The following is a 14,920-nucleotide window of genomic DNA, read 5'->3' as shown; positions in this document are numbered from 1 at the left end:
CCACAGAGGCCGATCTTGACACCAGTCATCGGCAAGTCCACTCAGCTCTACGTCCTCCTGTACCACATCACTCCATCTCTTCTCCAGCCCGTGCCACGCCTGTTTAGCCCCCTCTATCCGGCCGAACAAAAGCTGTTTAGGCATGCAGTGGCTGGGCATGCGGCTACATGACCCAGCCAATGCAGCCTTGCCTGCAGGAGGAGCTCACCGATCGGACTTTGTCCAGATCTTTCAAGGATTTGTGAGCTCCTCACACAATCCAGCCTGGTTAAACCCAGGATGGATCGTAGGCAGGCCAGCCTAAATGTTTCTAACCGGCGAAGATGCTTCATTAGGGGGGTCCACGTTGCACAAGCGTAGAGAAGGGAGGGAATGACCGTGGCCGAGAAGACCTGAAGCTTCGTGCGGAGCGACAGACCAGGTAGCTTCCACACAGCGTTACGCAACAGATGAAAAGATATTGCCGCTCGACTGATTCGGAGTGAGACCTCTGCTGTTAAACCGGAGCCGGTCATGAGCACACTGCCCAGGTATGGGAAACTCTCCGCTCTCTCCACAACTGCCCCATCACCGATTGGGAGTTGTGGGGGTGGAATGTCCAATGGTACAAAATACCCAGGCAGGTGCTTAGTTTTGGAGGGGCTGATGGTAAGGCCCCATCTCTTAGCGGCACGCTCCAGTTTCAGCAGCAGCGTCTGCAACTCCTCCTCTGAATGAGCAGCAATTACCAAATCATCGGCATACATAACGTGGTTGACCAATAGGGAGCCATCCCTTGACCGCACCCGGGCATCGATCAGCCTCCCATTATATCTGTACCAAATGGAAATTCCCCCGGTACAGCTATTGAAGGCTTCACGACCCACGTGGTCAAAATAGATGTTAAATAATGTGGGAACCAGAGGACATCCCTGTCGCACCCCAAGGTGTACAGGGAATGGCTCTGACTCCCGGCCACGTAGTTTTACCCGGGCCCGCTCACCATCATGAAGGTCCTTAATGATCGTGAGCAGAGGGTCAGGGACGCGGAAAGCACGAAGAACAACCCAGAGCCCAGGCCTACTGATGGTATCATAGGCCTTGACCACGTCAATAAAGCAGCGATGTAGGTCTTGTTGAATTTCCCTACACCTCTGCTGTAGCAGACGGACAGAAAATATGGCATCTGTGCAGGACCGCCCTTTCCTCAGCGTGCCTGGCAAGGCGATGTTGAATAATCCTTGCCAGGACCTTTCCCGGCACACTGAGGAGTGAGATGTCCCTGTAGTTGTTACAGTCTGTGCGGTCCCACTTCTTAAAGAGGGGGACCACCAGGGTATCCTACAAATCCTGCGGAACCCGTCCAGTTGTTCAGACTGTTGTTATGATGTCATATAGGGCAGTCTGTGCACAAACGCCACCTTCCCTCAGCATTTCGCTTGGGAGATCATCTCTGCCCGGTGCCTTTCCTGGTCTCAGACTCCGGATCGCCTTAAGTACTTCCTCAACAGATGGCACCTCAGCCAGTCACTCACAGGGGGTGACTTCTTCTTCCAATATTTGAGGCACTGCAGCCTCAGCAGGGTCATCCCCACTTTGTGCCACAATCTTTTTCTGGTTGAGGGATTTCCCCTCCCCCAGAACCTCACAGAAATTCTAAGCAAATCTGCAAACCTGTTCCTGGGGGTCGGAGATTGGATCACCGTTTCTTTTACCCTAATAATGGTAATAGGTGTGGCGCTGCAGGTTATTCTTCTGATGGAGTTAAATAGGGATTTGTGATCGCGGGCCACTGAGGCAGATTCCATCTTCTCAGCAACCCGCGACCACCACCCATCAAACTATAACCCACACTTACCCACAAACCCTAACCCACATACCTGTGAACAAACCATAACCCACTCATCCACACACCTACAAACTCTAACCCACTCACCTACCCACGAACCCTTAACCCACTCACTCACACACCTACCCACAAACCATAACCCACACACCTACCCGCAAACCCCAACCCACTCACGCACCCACAAACCAGAAACCACTAACCCACACACCTACCCACAAACCATAACCCACTCACCCACACACCTACCCACAAACCATAACCCACTCACCCACACACCTACCCACAAACCATAACCCACTCACCCATCCACAAACCATAACCCACTCACTCACACACCTACCCACAAACCTTAACCCACCCACAAACCATAACCCACACACCTACCCACAAACCGTAACCCACACAACTACCCACAAACCATAACCCACTCACCCACACACCTACCCACAAACCATAACCCACTCACCCACACACCTACCCATAAACCATAACCCACTCACCCATCCACAAACCATAACCCACTCTCCCACACACCTACCCACAAACCATAACCCACACACCTACCCACAAACCATAACCCACTCACCCACACACCTACCCATAAACCATAACCCACTCACCCATCCACAAACCATAACCCACTCTCCCACACACCTACCCACAAAACCACTCACCCACAAACCATAACCCACACACCTACCCACAAAACCACTCACCCACAAACCAAAACCCACTCACCCACACACCTATCCACAAATCTTAACCTATCCACAAACCATAACCCACACACCCACACACCTACCCACAGACCCACTCACCCACAAACCATTACCCAGTCACCCAGACACAAACCATAACCCACTAACCCACACACCAACCCACAAACCATAACCCACTCACCCACACACCTACCCACAAACCATAACCTACTCACCCATCCACAAACCATAACCCACTCACCCACACACCTACCCATAAACCATAATCCACACACCTACCCACAAACCATAACCCACACATCCACACACCTACCCACAAACCATAACCCACACACCTACCCACAAACCATAACCCACTCACCCACACACCTACCCACAAAACCACTCACCCACAAACCATAACCCACTCACCCACACACCTACCCATAAAACCACTCACCCACAAACCATAACCCACTCACCCACACACCTATCCACAAACCTTTACCTATCCACAAACCATAACCCAGTCACCCACACACCTACCCCCAAACCCTAACCCACACACCTACCCACAAACCCTAACCCACTCACCCACACACCTACCCACAAACGCTAACCCACTCACCCACACACCTACCCACAAACCATAACCCAGTCACCCACACACCTACCCACAAACCCTAACCCACTCACCCACACACCTACCCGCAAACCCTAACCCACTCACCCACACACCTACCCACAAACCCTAACCCACTCACCCACACACCTACCCACAAACCATAACCCAGTCACCCACACACCTACCCACAAACCCTAACCCACTCACCCACACACCTACCCGCAAAACCCTAACCCACTCACCCACACACCTACCCACAAACGCTAACCCACTCACCCACACACCTACCCACAAACCCTAACCCACACACTTACCCGCAAACCGTAACCCAGTCACCCACACACCTACCCATAAACCATAACCCACTCACCCATCCACAAACCATAACCCACTCACCCACACACCTACCCATAAACCATAACCCACACATCCACACACCTACCCACAAACCCTAACCCACTCACCCACACACCTACCCACAAACCATAACCCAGTCACCCACACACCTACCCGCAAACCCTAACCCAATCACGCACCCAAACACCCCACTCACTCACCCACACACCATAACCCACTCACCCACACACCTACCCACAAACCATAACCCACTCACCCACACACCTACCCGCAAACCCTAACCCACTCACGCACCCAAACACCCCACTCACTCACCCACCCCACTCACTCACCCACACACCATAACCCACACAATTTGGCAAATCTGTGACCGTGACGCCTTGTGGCGCGCGATGGTCCCACTCTTTGTGAAACGATACCAAGGTGGATCTTCAGCGTCCATTACGAGCGAATCAGACAGGGCGTGCGGTGGTGGTAGTCGTACAGAGACTCCTCTACTTACGAACTTTCCGAGATACGAACAAACCTGTCCGTACGTCCAGTGACCTGTTCAGAACGAGAGTCGTAAGTTCATCGCCGGGCCAATAGATTGCCGTGGTGGCATCTACGTCTGCAGAACACGGAAGCACCAGTGGCATCTACATCTGCACAACGTGACCACACACCTACAAACCCTAACTCACTCACCTACCCACAAACCATAACCCCACTAACCCACACACAAACCATAACCTACTCACAAAGCATAACCCACTAACCCACACACCTACCCACAAAACCACTCACCCACAAACCATAACCTACTCACCCACACACCTACAAACCCTAACTCACTCACCTACACACGAACCCTTAACCCACGAACCCTTAACCCACAAACCATAACCCCACTAACCCACACACAAACCATAACCTACTCACAAAGCATAACACACTCACCCACAAACCATAACCCACTAACCCACACACCTACCCACAAACCACTCACCCACAAAAACACTCACCCACAAACCATAACCCACTGACCCACACACCTATCCACAAACCTTAATCTATCCACAAATCATAACCCACTCACTCACCCACAAACCATAACCCACTCACTCACCCACAAACCATAACCTACTCACCTACACACAAACCATAACCCAGTCACCCACACACCTACCCACAAACCCACTCACCCACAAACCATAACCCACTCACCCACACACAAACCATAACCCACGCACACACTCACCCACAAACCCACTCACCCACAAACCATAACCCACTCACCCACACACCTACCCACAAACCCTAACCCACTCACCCACACACCTACCCACAAACCCACTCACCCACACACCTACCCACAAACCCTAACCCACTCACCTACCCACAAACCATAACCCACTCAACCACACACCTACCCACAAACCTGCTCACCCACACACCTACCCACAAACCCACTCACCCACACACCTACCCACAAACCCTAATCCACTCACCCACACACCTACCCACAAACCCACTCACCCACCCACAAACCATAACCCACTCACCCACACACCTACCCACAAACCCACTCACCCACCCACAAACCATAACCCACTCACCCACCCACAAACCCTAACCCAGTCACCCACCCACTCACCTACCCACTCACCTACCCACAAACCATAACCCACTCACCCACTCACCCACCCACAAACCATAACCCACTCACCCACCCACAAACCATAACCCACTCACCTACTCACCCACCCACAAACCATAACCCACTCACCCACCCACAAACCATAACCCACTCACCTACTCACCCACCCACAAACCATAACCCACTCACCTACTCACCCACCCACAAACCATAACCCACTCACCTACCCACAAACCATAACCCACACACCTACCCACAAACCCACTCACCTACCCACAAACCATAACCCACTCACCCACACACCTACCCACTCACCCACACACCTACCCACAAACCATAACCCACTCACCCACTCACCCCGAGGGTGGCACATCCTGTGAACGTGCCCCCCCCACCCCACCTGTAATGTGCGGTGTCGCAGGTTCGAGTGTCACGCGGCTTTAATTTAAGTTAATACAACGTTACAATCATCGCGATGACAACAAAGTGCATTCAGGGTGGCAGAGTGGCGGTGGTGTCGGTGGTGGAGCGAGAGACCTCACAGCAACAAGCGCCTGGGTTCGATTCTCGACTCGCTCCTCCTTCTGTGTGAGTGGAGATTGTGGCCTACAGAGTTAGCGTGAGTAGAGTGGAGTTTGTGTTCTACAGAGCGAGTGTGAGTGAGTGGAGTTTGTGTTCTACAGAGCGAGTGGAGTTTGTGTTCTACAGAGTGTGAATGAGTGGAGTTTGTGTTATACAGAGTGAGCGTGAGTGAGTGGAGTTTGTGTTCTACAGAGCGAGTGTGAGTGAGTGGAGTTTGTGTTCTACAGAGCGAGTGTGAGTGGAGTTTGTGTTCTACACAGCGAGTGAGTGGAGTTTGTGTTCTACAGAGCGAGTGTGAGTGAGTGGAGTTTGTGTTCTACAGAGCGAGTGTGAGTGGAGTTTGTGTTCTACAGAGCGAGTGTGAGTGGAGTTTGTGTTCTACAGTGGAGTTTGTGTTCTACAGAGTGAGGGGAGTGTGTGTTCTACAGAGTGGAGTTTGTGTTCTACAGGGTGTGAGTGGAGTTTGTGTTCTACAGAGCGAGTGTGAGTGGAGTTTGTGTTCTACAGAGCGAGTGTGAGTGGAGTTTGTGTTATACAGAGTTAGCGTGAGTGAGTGGAGTTTGTGTTCTACAGAGTGTGAGTGAGTGGAGTTTGTGTTCTACAGAGCAAGTGGAGTTTGTGTTATACAGAGTTAGCGTGAGTGAGTGGAGTTTGTGTTCTACAGAGCGAGTGTGAGTGGAGTTTGTGTTCTACACAGCGAGTGAGTGGAGTTTGTGTTCTACAGAGCGAGTGTGAGTGGAGTTTGTGTTCTACAGAGTGTGAGTGGAGTTTGTGTTCTACAGAGCGAGTGTGAGTGGAGTTTGTGTTCTACAGAGTGTGAGTGGAGTTTGTGTTCTACAGAGTGGAGTTTGTGTTCTACAGAGTGAGCGTGAGTGAGTGGAGTTTGTGTTCTACAGAGCGAGTGTGAGTGGAGTTTGTGTTCTACAGAGTGAGAGTGGAGTTTGTGTTCTACAGAGTGTGAGTGAGTGGAGTTTGTGTTCTACAAAGTGTAAGTGGAGTTTGTGTTCTACAGAGCGAGTGTGAGTGGAGTTTGTGTTATACAGGGTGTGAGTGGAGTTTGTGTTCTACAGAGTTAGCGTGAGTGAGTGGAGTTTGTGTTATACAGTGTGTGAGTGGAGTTTGTGTTCTACAGAGCGAGTGTGAGTGAGTGGAGTTTGTGTTCTACAGAGTTAGCGTGAGTGGAGTTTGTGTTCTACAGAGCGAGTGGAGTTTGTGTTCTACAGAGTGAGTGGAAAATGTGTTCTACTGAGTGTGAGTGGAGTTTGTGTTCTACAGAGTGTGAGTGAGTGGAGTTTGTGTTCTACAGAGCGAGTGTGAGTGAGTGGAGTTTGTGTTCTACAGAGCGAGTGTGAGTGGAGTTTGTGTTCTACAGAGTGTGAGTGGAGTTTGTGTTCTACAGAGCGAGTGTGAGTGGAGTTTGTGTTATTCAGAGTTAGCGTGAGTGGAGTTTGTGTTATACAGAGCGAGTGTGAGTGAGTGGAGTTTGTGTTCTACAGGGTGAGTGGAGTTTGTGTTCTACAGAGCGAGTGGAGTTTGTGTTCTACAGAGCGAGTGTGAGTGAGTGGCGTTTGTGTTCTACAGAGTGATTGTGAGTGAGTGGAATTTGTGTTCTACAGAGCGAGTGTGAGTGGAGTTTGTGTTATACAGGGTGTCAGTGGAGTTTGTGTTCTACAGAGCGAGTGTGAGTGAGTGGAGTTTGTGTTCTACAGAGTGTGAGTGGAGTTTGTGTTCTACAGAGTGGAGTTTGTGTTCAACAGAGTGTGAGTGCAGATTGTGTTCTGCAGAGTGAGTGGAGTTTGTGTTCTACAGAGTGAGTGTGAGTGGGGATTGTGTTCAACAGAGTGAGTGGAGTTTGTGTTCTACAGTGTGTGAGTGAGTTTGTGTTCTACAGAGTGAGTGGAGTTTGTGTTCTACAGAGTGTGAGTGAGTGGAGTTTGTGTTCTACAGAGTGTGAGTGGAGTTTGTGTTCTACAGAGCGAGTGTGAGTGGAGTTTGTGTTCTACAGAGTGTGAGTGGAGTTTGTGTTCTACAGAGTGGAGTTTGTGTTCTACAGAGTGGAGTTTGTGTTCTACAGAGTGAGCGTGAGTGAGTGGAGTTTGTGTTCTACAGAGCGAGTGTGAGTGGAGTTTGTGTTCTACAAAGTGAGAGTGGAGTTTGTGTTCTACAGAGTGAGTGTGAGTGAGTGGAGTTTGTGTTCTACAAAGTGTAAGTGGAGTTTGTGTTCTACAGAGCGAGTGTGAGTGGAGTTTGTGTTATACAGGGTGTGAGTGGAGTTTGTGTTCTACAGAGTTAGCGGGAGTGAGTGGAGTTTGTGTTCTACAGAGTTAGCGTGAGTGGAGTTTGTGTTCTACAGAGCGAGTGGAGATTGTGTTCTACAGAGTGAGTGGAAAATGTGTTCTACTGAGTGTGAGTGGAGTTTGTGTTCTACAGAGTGTGAGTGAGTGGAGTTTGTGTTCTACAAAGCGAGTGTGAGTGAGTGGAGTTTGTGTTCTACAGGGTGAGTGGAGTTTGTGTTCTACAGAGCGAGTGGAGTTTGTGTTCTACAGAGCGAGTGGAGTTTGTGTTCTACAGAGCGAGTGTGAGTGAGTGGAGTTTGTGTTCTACAGAGTGTGAGTGGAGTTTGTGTTCTACAGAGTGTGAGTGGAGTTTGTGTTCTACAGAGTGGAGTTTGTGTTCAACAGAGTGTGAGTGCAGATTGTGTTCTGCAGAGTGAGTGGAGTTTGTGTTCTACAGAGTGAGTGTGAGTGAGTGGGGATTGTGTTCTACAGAGTGAGTGGAGTTTGTGTTCTACAGAGTGTGAGTGGAGTTTGTGTTCTACAGAGTGAGTGAGTGGAGTTTGTTCTACAGAGCGAGTGTGAGTGAGTGGAGTTTGTGTTCTACAGAGTGAGTGTGAGTGAGTGGGTATTGTGTTCTACAGAGTGAGTGAGTTTGTGTTCTACAGAGTGAGTGGAGTTTGTGTTCTACAGAGTGTGAGTGAGTGGAGTTTGTGTTCTACAGAGTGTGAGTGAGTGTAGTTTGTGTTCTACAGAGTGGAGATTGTGTTCTACAGAGTGAGTGGAGATTGTGTTCTACAGAGTGGAGATTGTGTTCTACAGACTGAGTGGAGTTTGTGTTCTACAGAGTGTGAGTGAGTGTAGTTTGTGTTCTACAGAGTGGAGATTGTGTTCTACAGTGGAGATTGTGTTCTACAGAGTGGAGATTGTGTTCTACAGAGTGAGTGGAGATTGTGTTCTACAGAGTGAGTGGAGTTTGTGTTCTGCAGAGTGAGTGGAGTTTGTGTTCTACAGAGTGAAGATTGTGTTCTACAGAGTGAGTGGAGATTGTGTTCTACAGACTGAGTGTAGTTTGTGTTCTACAGAGTGTGAGTGAGTGGAGTTTGTGTTCTACAGAGTGGAGATTGTGTTCTACAGAATGGAGATTGTGTTCTACAGAGTGAGTGGAGATTGTGTTCTACAGACTGAGTGGAGTTTGTGTTGTACAGAGTGAGTGGAGTTTGTGTTCTACAGAGTGGAGTTTGTGTTCTACAGAGTGGAGATTGTGTTCTACAGAGTGGAGATTGTGTTCTACAGAGTGAGTGGAGTTTGTGTTCTACAGAGTGGAGATTGTGTTCTACAGAGTGGAGATTGTGTTCTACAGACTGAGTGGAGTTTGTGTTCTACAGAGTGTGAGTGAGTGGAGTTTGTGTTCTACAGAGTGGAGATTGTATTCTACAGAATGGAGATTGTGTTCTACAGAGTGAGTGGAGATTGTGTTCTACAGACTGAGTGGAGATTGTGTTCTACAGACTGAGTGGAGTTTGTGTTGTACAGAGTGAGTGGAGTTTGTGTCTTATCTCCCCGTCCTGCATGGGGGTTTCCTCTGAATTACTTGATGTCCTCCTCCCATAGCTAAACCCCACACCCACAGTGGAACTGCTATCGACGAAAAATCCCCACGACCTCCCCCCTCCACCAACCCTCCACAATCAGTGCGGAGACATTCCCTGCAGCAAATTCCACGACAGAGATTTCGCAGCAGCAGCATCATCATCATGAGCATCATCATCGCCCCTTCCAACAGCTTAACAGGACCCTGGCTTGTCGAGTCTTGACATTCGGTGAGGCTCCCCGGGGTTAATGATAATCATAGGCACGTTATAAATGTAATAATAACAAATGCATAATTCATGATCGATAAACATTCATGTAATAACATTAATCATTAAATTAATCAACAGTAGTAAGTTCATCATTTCGTAACGATTGAGTGCATTTGGAACATTTGATGTGGTTTTCAGTCGGGGGTGGCGATGATGGTTGCTGCTGCTGCTGTGTGTGGGTCTAGCCTAGGGGCACCCCCAGTGGCAGCTGTCTCTGTGCATCAGTCTGTCAGTAGTAGGGGTGGTGATGATTGACTGCTGTGTGGGTCTAGCCTAGGGGCACCCCCAGTGGTAGCTGTCTCTGTGCATCAGTCTGTCAGTAGTAGGGGGTGGTGATGATTGTTGCTGTGTGTGGTCTAGCCTAGGGGCACCCCAGTGGCAGCTGTCCCTGTGCATCAGTCTGTCAGTAGTAGGGGTGGTGATGATTGCCGCTGTGTGTGGGTCTAGCCTAGGGGCACCCCCAGTGGCAGCTGTCTCTGTGCATCAGTCTGTCAGTAGTAGGGGGTGGTGATGGCTGCCGCTGTGTGGGTCTAGCCTAGGGGCACCCCCAGTGGCAGCTGTCCCTGTGCATTGGCCTGCTGCCAGTAGTAGGGGGTGGTGATGATTGCGGCTGCTTTGTAACATTTGCAAATATTTGGCAAATCCGCGCCCATCACGGTGGCGCACCACGGCCCAACTCTTTGCGAACGACGCCTCGGCGGATCTTTCAACGTCCACTGCGGGTGAAGCAGATGGGGCGCGGAGTCGTGGCAGTAGTACGGCGACTCCCCTACTTACGAACATCCGACTTACGAACTTTCAGAGATACGAACAAACGCGTTCCGTAAGTCCAGTTGCCTGTTGGGACCGAGATTCGTATATTCAACAGATGGCGGTGGTGGCGTCTGCATCGACAGAGCGTGAAGAACCAGTGGCATCTACGTCTGCAGAACGTGAAGAACCAGTGGCATCTACATCTGCAGAACATGAAGAACCAGTAGCATCTACATCGACAGAGCATTAAGAATCATTGGCATCTACATCGACAGAGCGTGAAGAACCTGTGGCATCTACATCTGCAGAACATGAAGAACCAGTGGCATCTACATCTGCAGAACATGAAGAACCAGTGGCATCTACATCGACAGAGCATTAAGAATCAGTGGCATCTACATCGACAGAGCGTGAAGAACCAGTGGCATCTACATCTGCAGAACGTGAAGAACCAGTGGCATCTACATCTGCAGAACATGAAGAACCAGTGGCATCTACATCTGCAGAACGTGAAGAACCAGTGACATCTACATCTGCAGAACGTGAAGAACCAGTGACATCTACATCTGCAGAACGTGAAGAACCAGTGGCATCTACATCTGCAGAACGTGAAGAACCAGTGGCATCTACATCTGCAGAACGTGAAGAACCAGTGGCATCTACATCTGCAGAAGATGAAGAACCAGTGGCATCTACATCTGCAGAACGTGAATAACCAGTGGCATCTACATCTGCAGAACGTGAAGAACCAGTAGCATCTACATCTGCAGAACGTGAAGAACCAGTGGCATCTACATCTGCAGAACATGAAAAACCAGTGGCATCTACATCTGCAGAACGTGAAGAACCAGTGGCGTCTGCATCGACAGAGCGTGAAGAACCAGTGGCATCTACATCTGCAGAACGTGAAGAACCAGTGGCATCTACATCTGCAGAACATGAAGAACCAGTGGCATCTACATCTACAGAACGTGAAGAACCAGTGGCATCTACATCTGCAGAACGTGAAGAACCAGTGACATCTACATCTGCAGAACTTGAAGAACCAGTGGCATCTACATCTGCAGAAGGTGAAGAACCAGTGGCATCTACATCTACAGAACGTGAAGAACCAGTGGCATCTACATCTGCAGAACGTGAAGAACCAGTAGCATCTACATCTACAGAACGTGAAGAACCAGTGGCATCTACATCTGCAGAACGTGAAGAACCAGTGGCATCTACATCTGCAGAAGATGAAGAACCAGTGGCATCTACATCTGCAGAACGTGAAGAACCAGTGGCATCTACATCTGCAGAACGTGAAGTACCAGTGGCATCTACATCTGCAGAAGATGAAGAACCAGTGGCATCTACATCTGCAGAACGTGAAGAACCAGTGGCATCTACATCTCCAGAACGTGAAGAACCAGTGGCATCTACATCTCCAGAACGTGAAGAACCAGTGGCATCTACATCTGCAGAACATGAAGAACCAGTGGCATCTACATCTGCAGAACATGAAGAAGCAGTGACATCTGCAGAAGATGAACAATCAGTGACATCTACATCTTCAGAACGTGAAGAACCAGTGGCATCTACATCTGCAGAACGTGAAGAACCAGTGGCATCTACATCTGCAGAAGATGAAGAACCAGTGGCATCTACATCTGCAGAACGTGAAGAACCAGTGGCATCTACATCTGCAGAACGTGAAGAACCAGTGGCATCTACATCTGCAGAGCGTGAAGAACCAGTGGCATCTACATCTGCAGAACGTGAAGAACCAGTGGCATCTACATCTGCAGAACGTGAAGAACCAGTGGCATCTACATCGACAGAGCATTAAGAACCAGTGGCATCTACATCTGCAGAACGTGAAGAACCAGTGGCATCTACATCTGCAGAACGTGAAGAACCAGTGGCATCTACATCTGCAGAACGTGAAGAACCAGTGGCATCTACATCTGCAGAACATGAAGAACCAGTGGCATCTACATCGACAGAGCATTAAGAACCAGTGGCATCTACATCGACAGAGCATGAAGAACCAGTGGCATCTACATCTGCAGAACATGAAGAACCAGTGGCATCTACATCTACAGAACGTGAAGAACCAGTGGCATCTACATCTGCAGAACGTGAAGAACCAGTGGCATCTACATCTGCAGAACATGAAGAACCAGTGGCATCTACAGAATGTGAAGAACCAGTGGCATCTACAGAACGTGAAGAACCAGTGACGTCTACATCTGCAGAACGTGAAGAACCAGTGGCATCTACATCTGCAGAATGTGAAGAACCAGTGGCATCTACATCTGCAGAACGTGAAGAACCAGTGGCATCTACATCTGCAGAACGTGAAGAACCAGTGGCATCTACATCTGCAGAACATGAAGAACCAGTGGCATCTACATCGACAGAGCATTAAGAACCAGTGGCATCTACATCGACAGAGCATGAAGAACCAGTGGCATCTACATCTGCAGAACATGAAGAACCAGTGGCATCTACATCTACAGAACGTGAAGAACCAGTGGCATCTACATCTGCAGAACATGAAGAACCAGTGGCATCTACATCTACAGAATGTGAAGAACCAGTGGCATCTACAGAACGTGAAGAACCAGTGACGTCTACATCTGCAGAACGTGAAGAACCAGCGGCATCTACATCTGCAGAACGTGAAGAACCAGTGGCATCTACATGTACAGGAGGTGAAACAACTTTTAAAGCCATTCATCGTGCTCCAGTGTACATGCCGTACAACATGTTCTGAATCGACAGGAGTAAAGTTGGACTTGCGAACAAATGGACTTACAAACAGACCTCTGGAACCTAACTTGTTAATAAGTAGAAGAGTCCCTGTCTAACGGTTCACACACCGCAGTATTAACCAGGGCGGCCTGCTGGAATTGAAGAGTGAAGCCTCTGCATAAACACTCCCAACCATGGAGCGGGTTAAGCGCATGGAGCAAAGATAGCGGCCATGTTGCCTGGTTGAGGTCGTGGTGGCGGCCATCTTGCCTGGGCGACGTGGTGGCGGCCATCTTGCCTGGGTGACATCGTGGCCGGCCATCTTGCCTGGGTGACGTGGTCACGGCCATATTGCCTGGGTAACGTCGTGGTGGCCATATTGCCTGGGTGACGTCGTGGCGGCCATCTTGCCTGGGTGACGTTGTGGTGGCCATCTTGCCTGGGTGACGTCGCGGCGGCCATATTGCCTGGGTAATATCGCGGCGGCCATCTTGCCTGGGTGACGTCGTGGCGGCCATATTGCCTGGGTGACGTCGTGGTGGCCATCTTGCCTGGGTGACGTCGTGGCGGCCATCTTGCCTGGGTGACGTCGTGGCGGCCATCTTGCCTGGGTAACGTCGCGGTGGCCATCTTGCCTGGGTAACGTCGTGGTGGCCATCTTGCCTGGGTGACGTCGTGGCGGCCATATTGCCTGGGTGACGTAATGGCGGCCACGTTGCCTGGGTGATGCCGTCTGGGCGACGTCGGAGCTGTCTTGCCGACAGCTGATTGGCAATTGGGGGGGCGCGGGGGGCGGGGGGATGATGCAACGGCTCTTACGCGAGCAAAAGTTTACGATGTCACGACGCCTCCTCAGATCGGATCGATTCGCCTGAGACTCCCGACCCCGCTCTACTCTTCCGACATTCGCGACGTCCCTGCTACAACCAGAGCCCGCCGGAACTCACGGCCAATCGTAAGAGGGCGTTGTCTACACCGATGGGGTGGCAACGGCTGTCACGGCAACAGCACGGCTGAGGGTAAACCCGGGCGATCAGAGAGACGGGGTCGTCCTCAGGGACACGGGGCCGTTGTCGGGGAGACGGGGGCCGTTGTCGGGGAGACGGGGGCCGTTGGCGGGGAAGCCGGGGTCGTCGTCGCGGCGATCCATCTCCTCCCTGCGCGAGCGTCGCCGCTGGCAACGGGGGCACGGGAGGGAGGGCAGGAAACAGGAGCGGTGGAAGCAGGCGCGGCACTCTGCAAAAACAACAACACCACCACTGGAAACCTCATTTGCCAGTAGCAAAATATGATAATTTTCGACTTAAAGCTTTCGTGACTGCAAGGATTCATCTTCTTTGGTTCTTTCGGTAAAGTCACGTAGAATGAGAATAAAATAATAAATTGATAAAATAAAATAACACAATAATATTCTCACGACGTTTCGGCCACAACACAAGCGGCCTTCATCAGGTGAAGGGACGAGACTGTCTGGTAGGACTCCAGCGCTGGAGTGGTGTCCTCCAGACAGTCTCGTCCCTTCACCTGATGAAGGCCGCTTGTGTTGTGGCCGAAACGTCGTGAG

The 14,920-nt window shown here is 50.4% G+C and overlaps 1 protein-coding gene across 1 annotated transcript in view; it reads right to left on the bottom strand.

The window, feature by feature from the left end:
• Nucleotides 1–5,569: 5,569 nt before the first annotated feature.
• Nucleotides 5,570–14,920, bottom strand: part of LOC116956789 (run domain Beclin-1-interacting and cysteine-rich domain-containing protein-like) — a 64,398-nt gene continuing 55,047 nt past the window's right edge. Inside the window, exon 17 of the mRNA XM_076058004.1 lies at nucleotides 5,570–14,592. Coding sequence (XP_075914119.1) covers nucleotides 14,390–14,592 — 203 coding nt within the window. The 3' untranslated portion in view covers nucleotides 5,570–14,389. The remainder of the gene's footprint in view (nucleotides 14,593–14,920) is intronic.

This window comes from Petromyzon marinus (genome assembly GCF_048934315.1).
Source record: "Petromyzon marinus isolate PM22_M1 ecotype Great Lakes invasive population chromosome 67 unlocalized genomic scaffold, UKy_Petmar_22M1.pri1.0 chr67_unloc.4, whole genome shotgun sequence".
NCBI lineage: Eukaryota > Metazoa > Chordata > Hyperoartia > Petromyzontiformes > Petromyzontidae > Petromyzon > Petromyzon marinus.
This window is presented reverse-complemented; position numbering and strand designations above follow the sequence as displayed.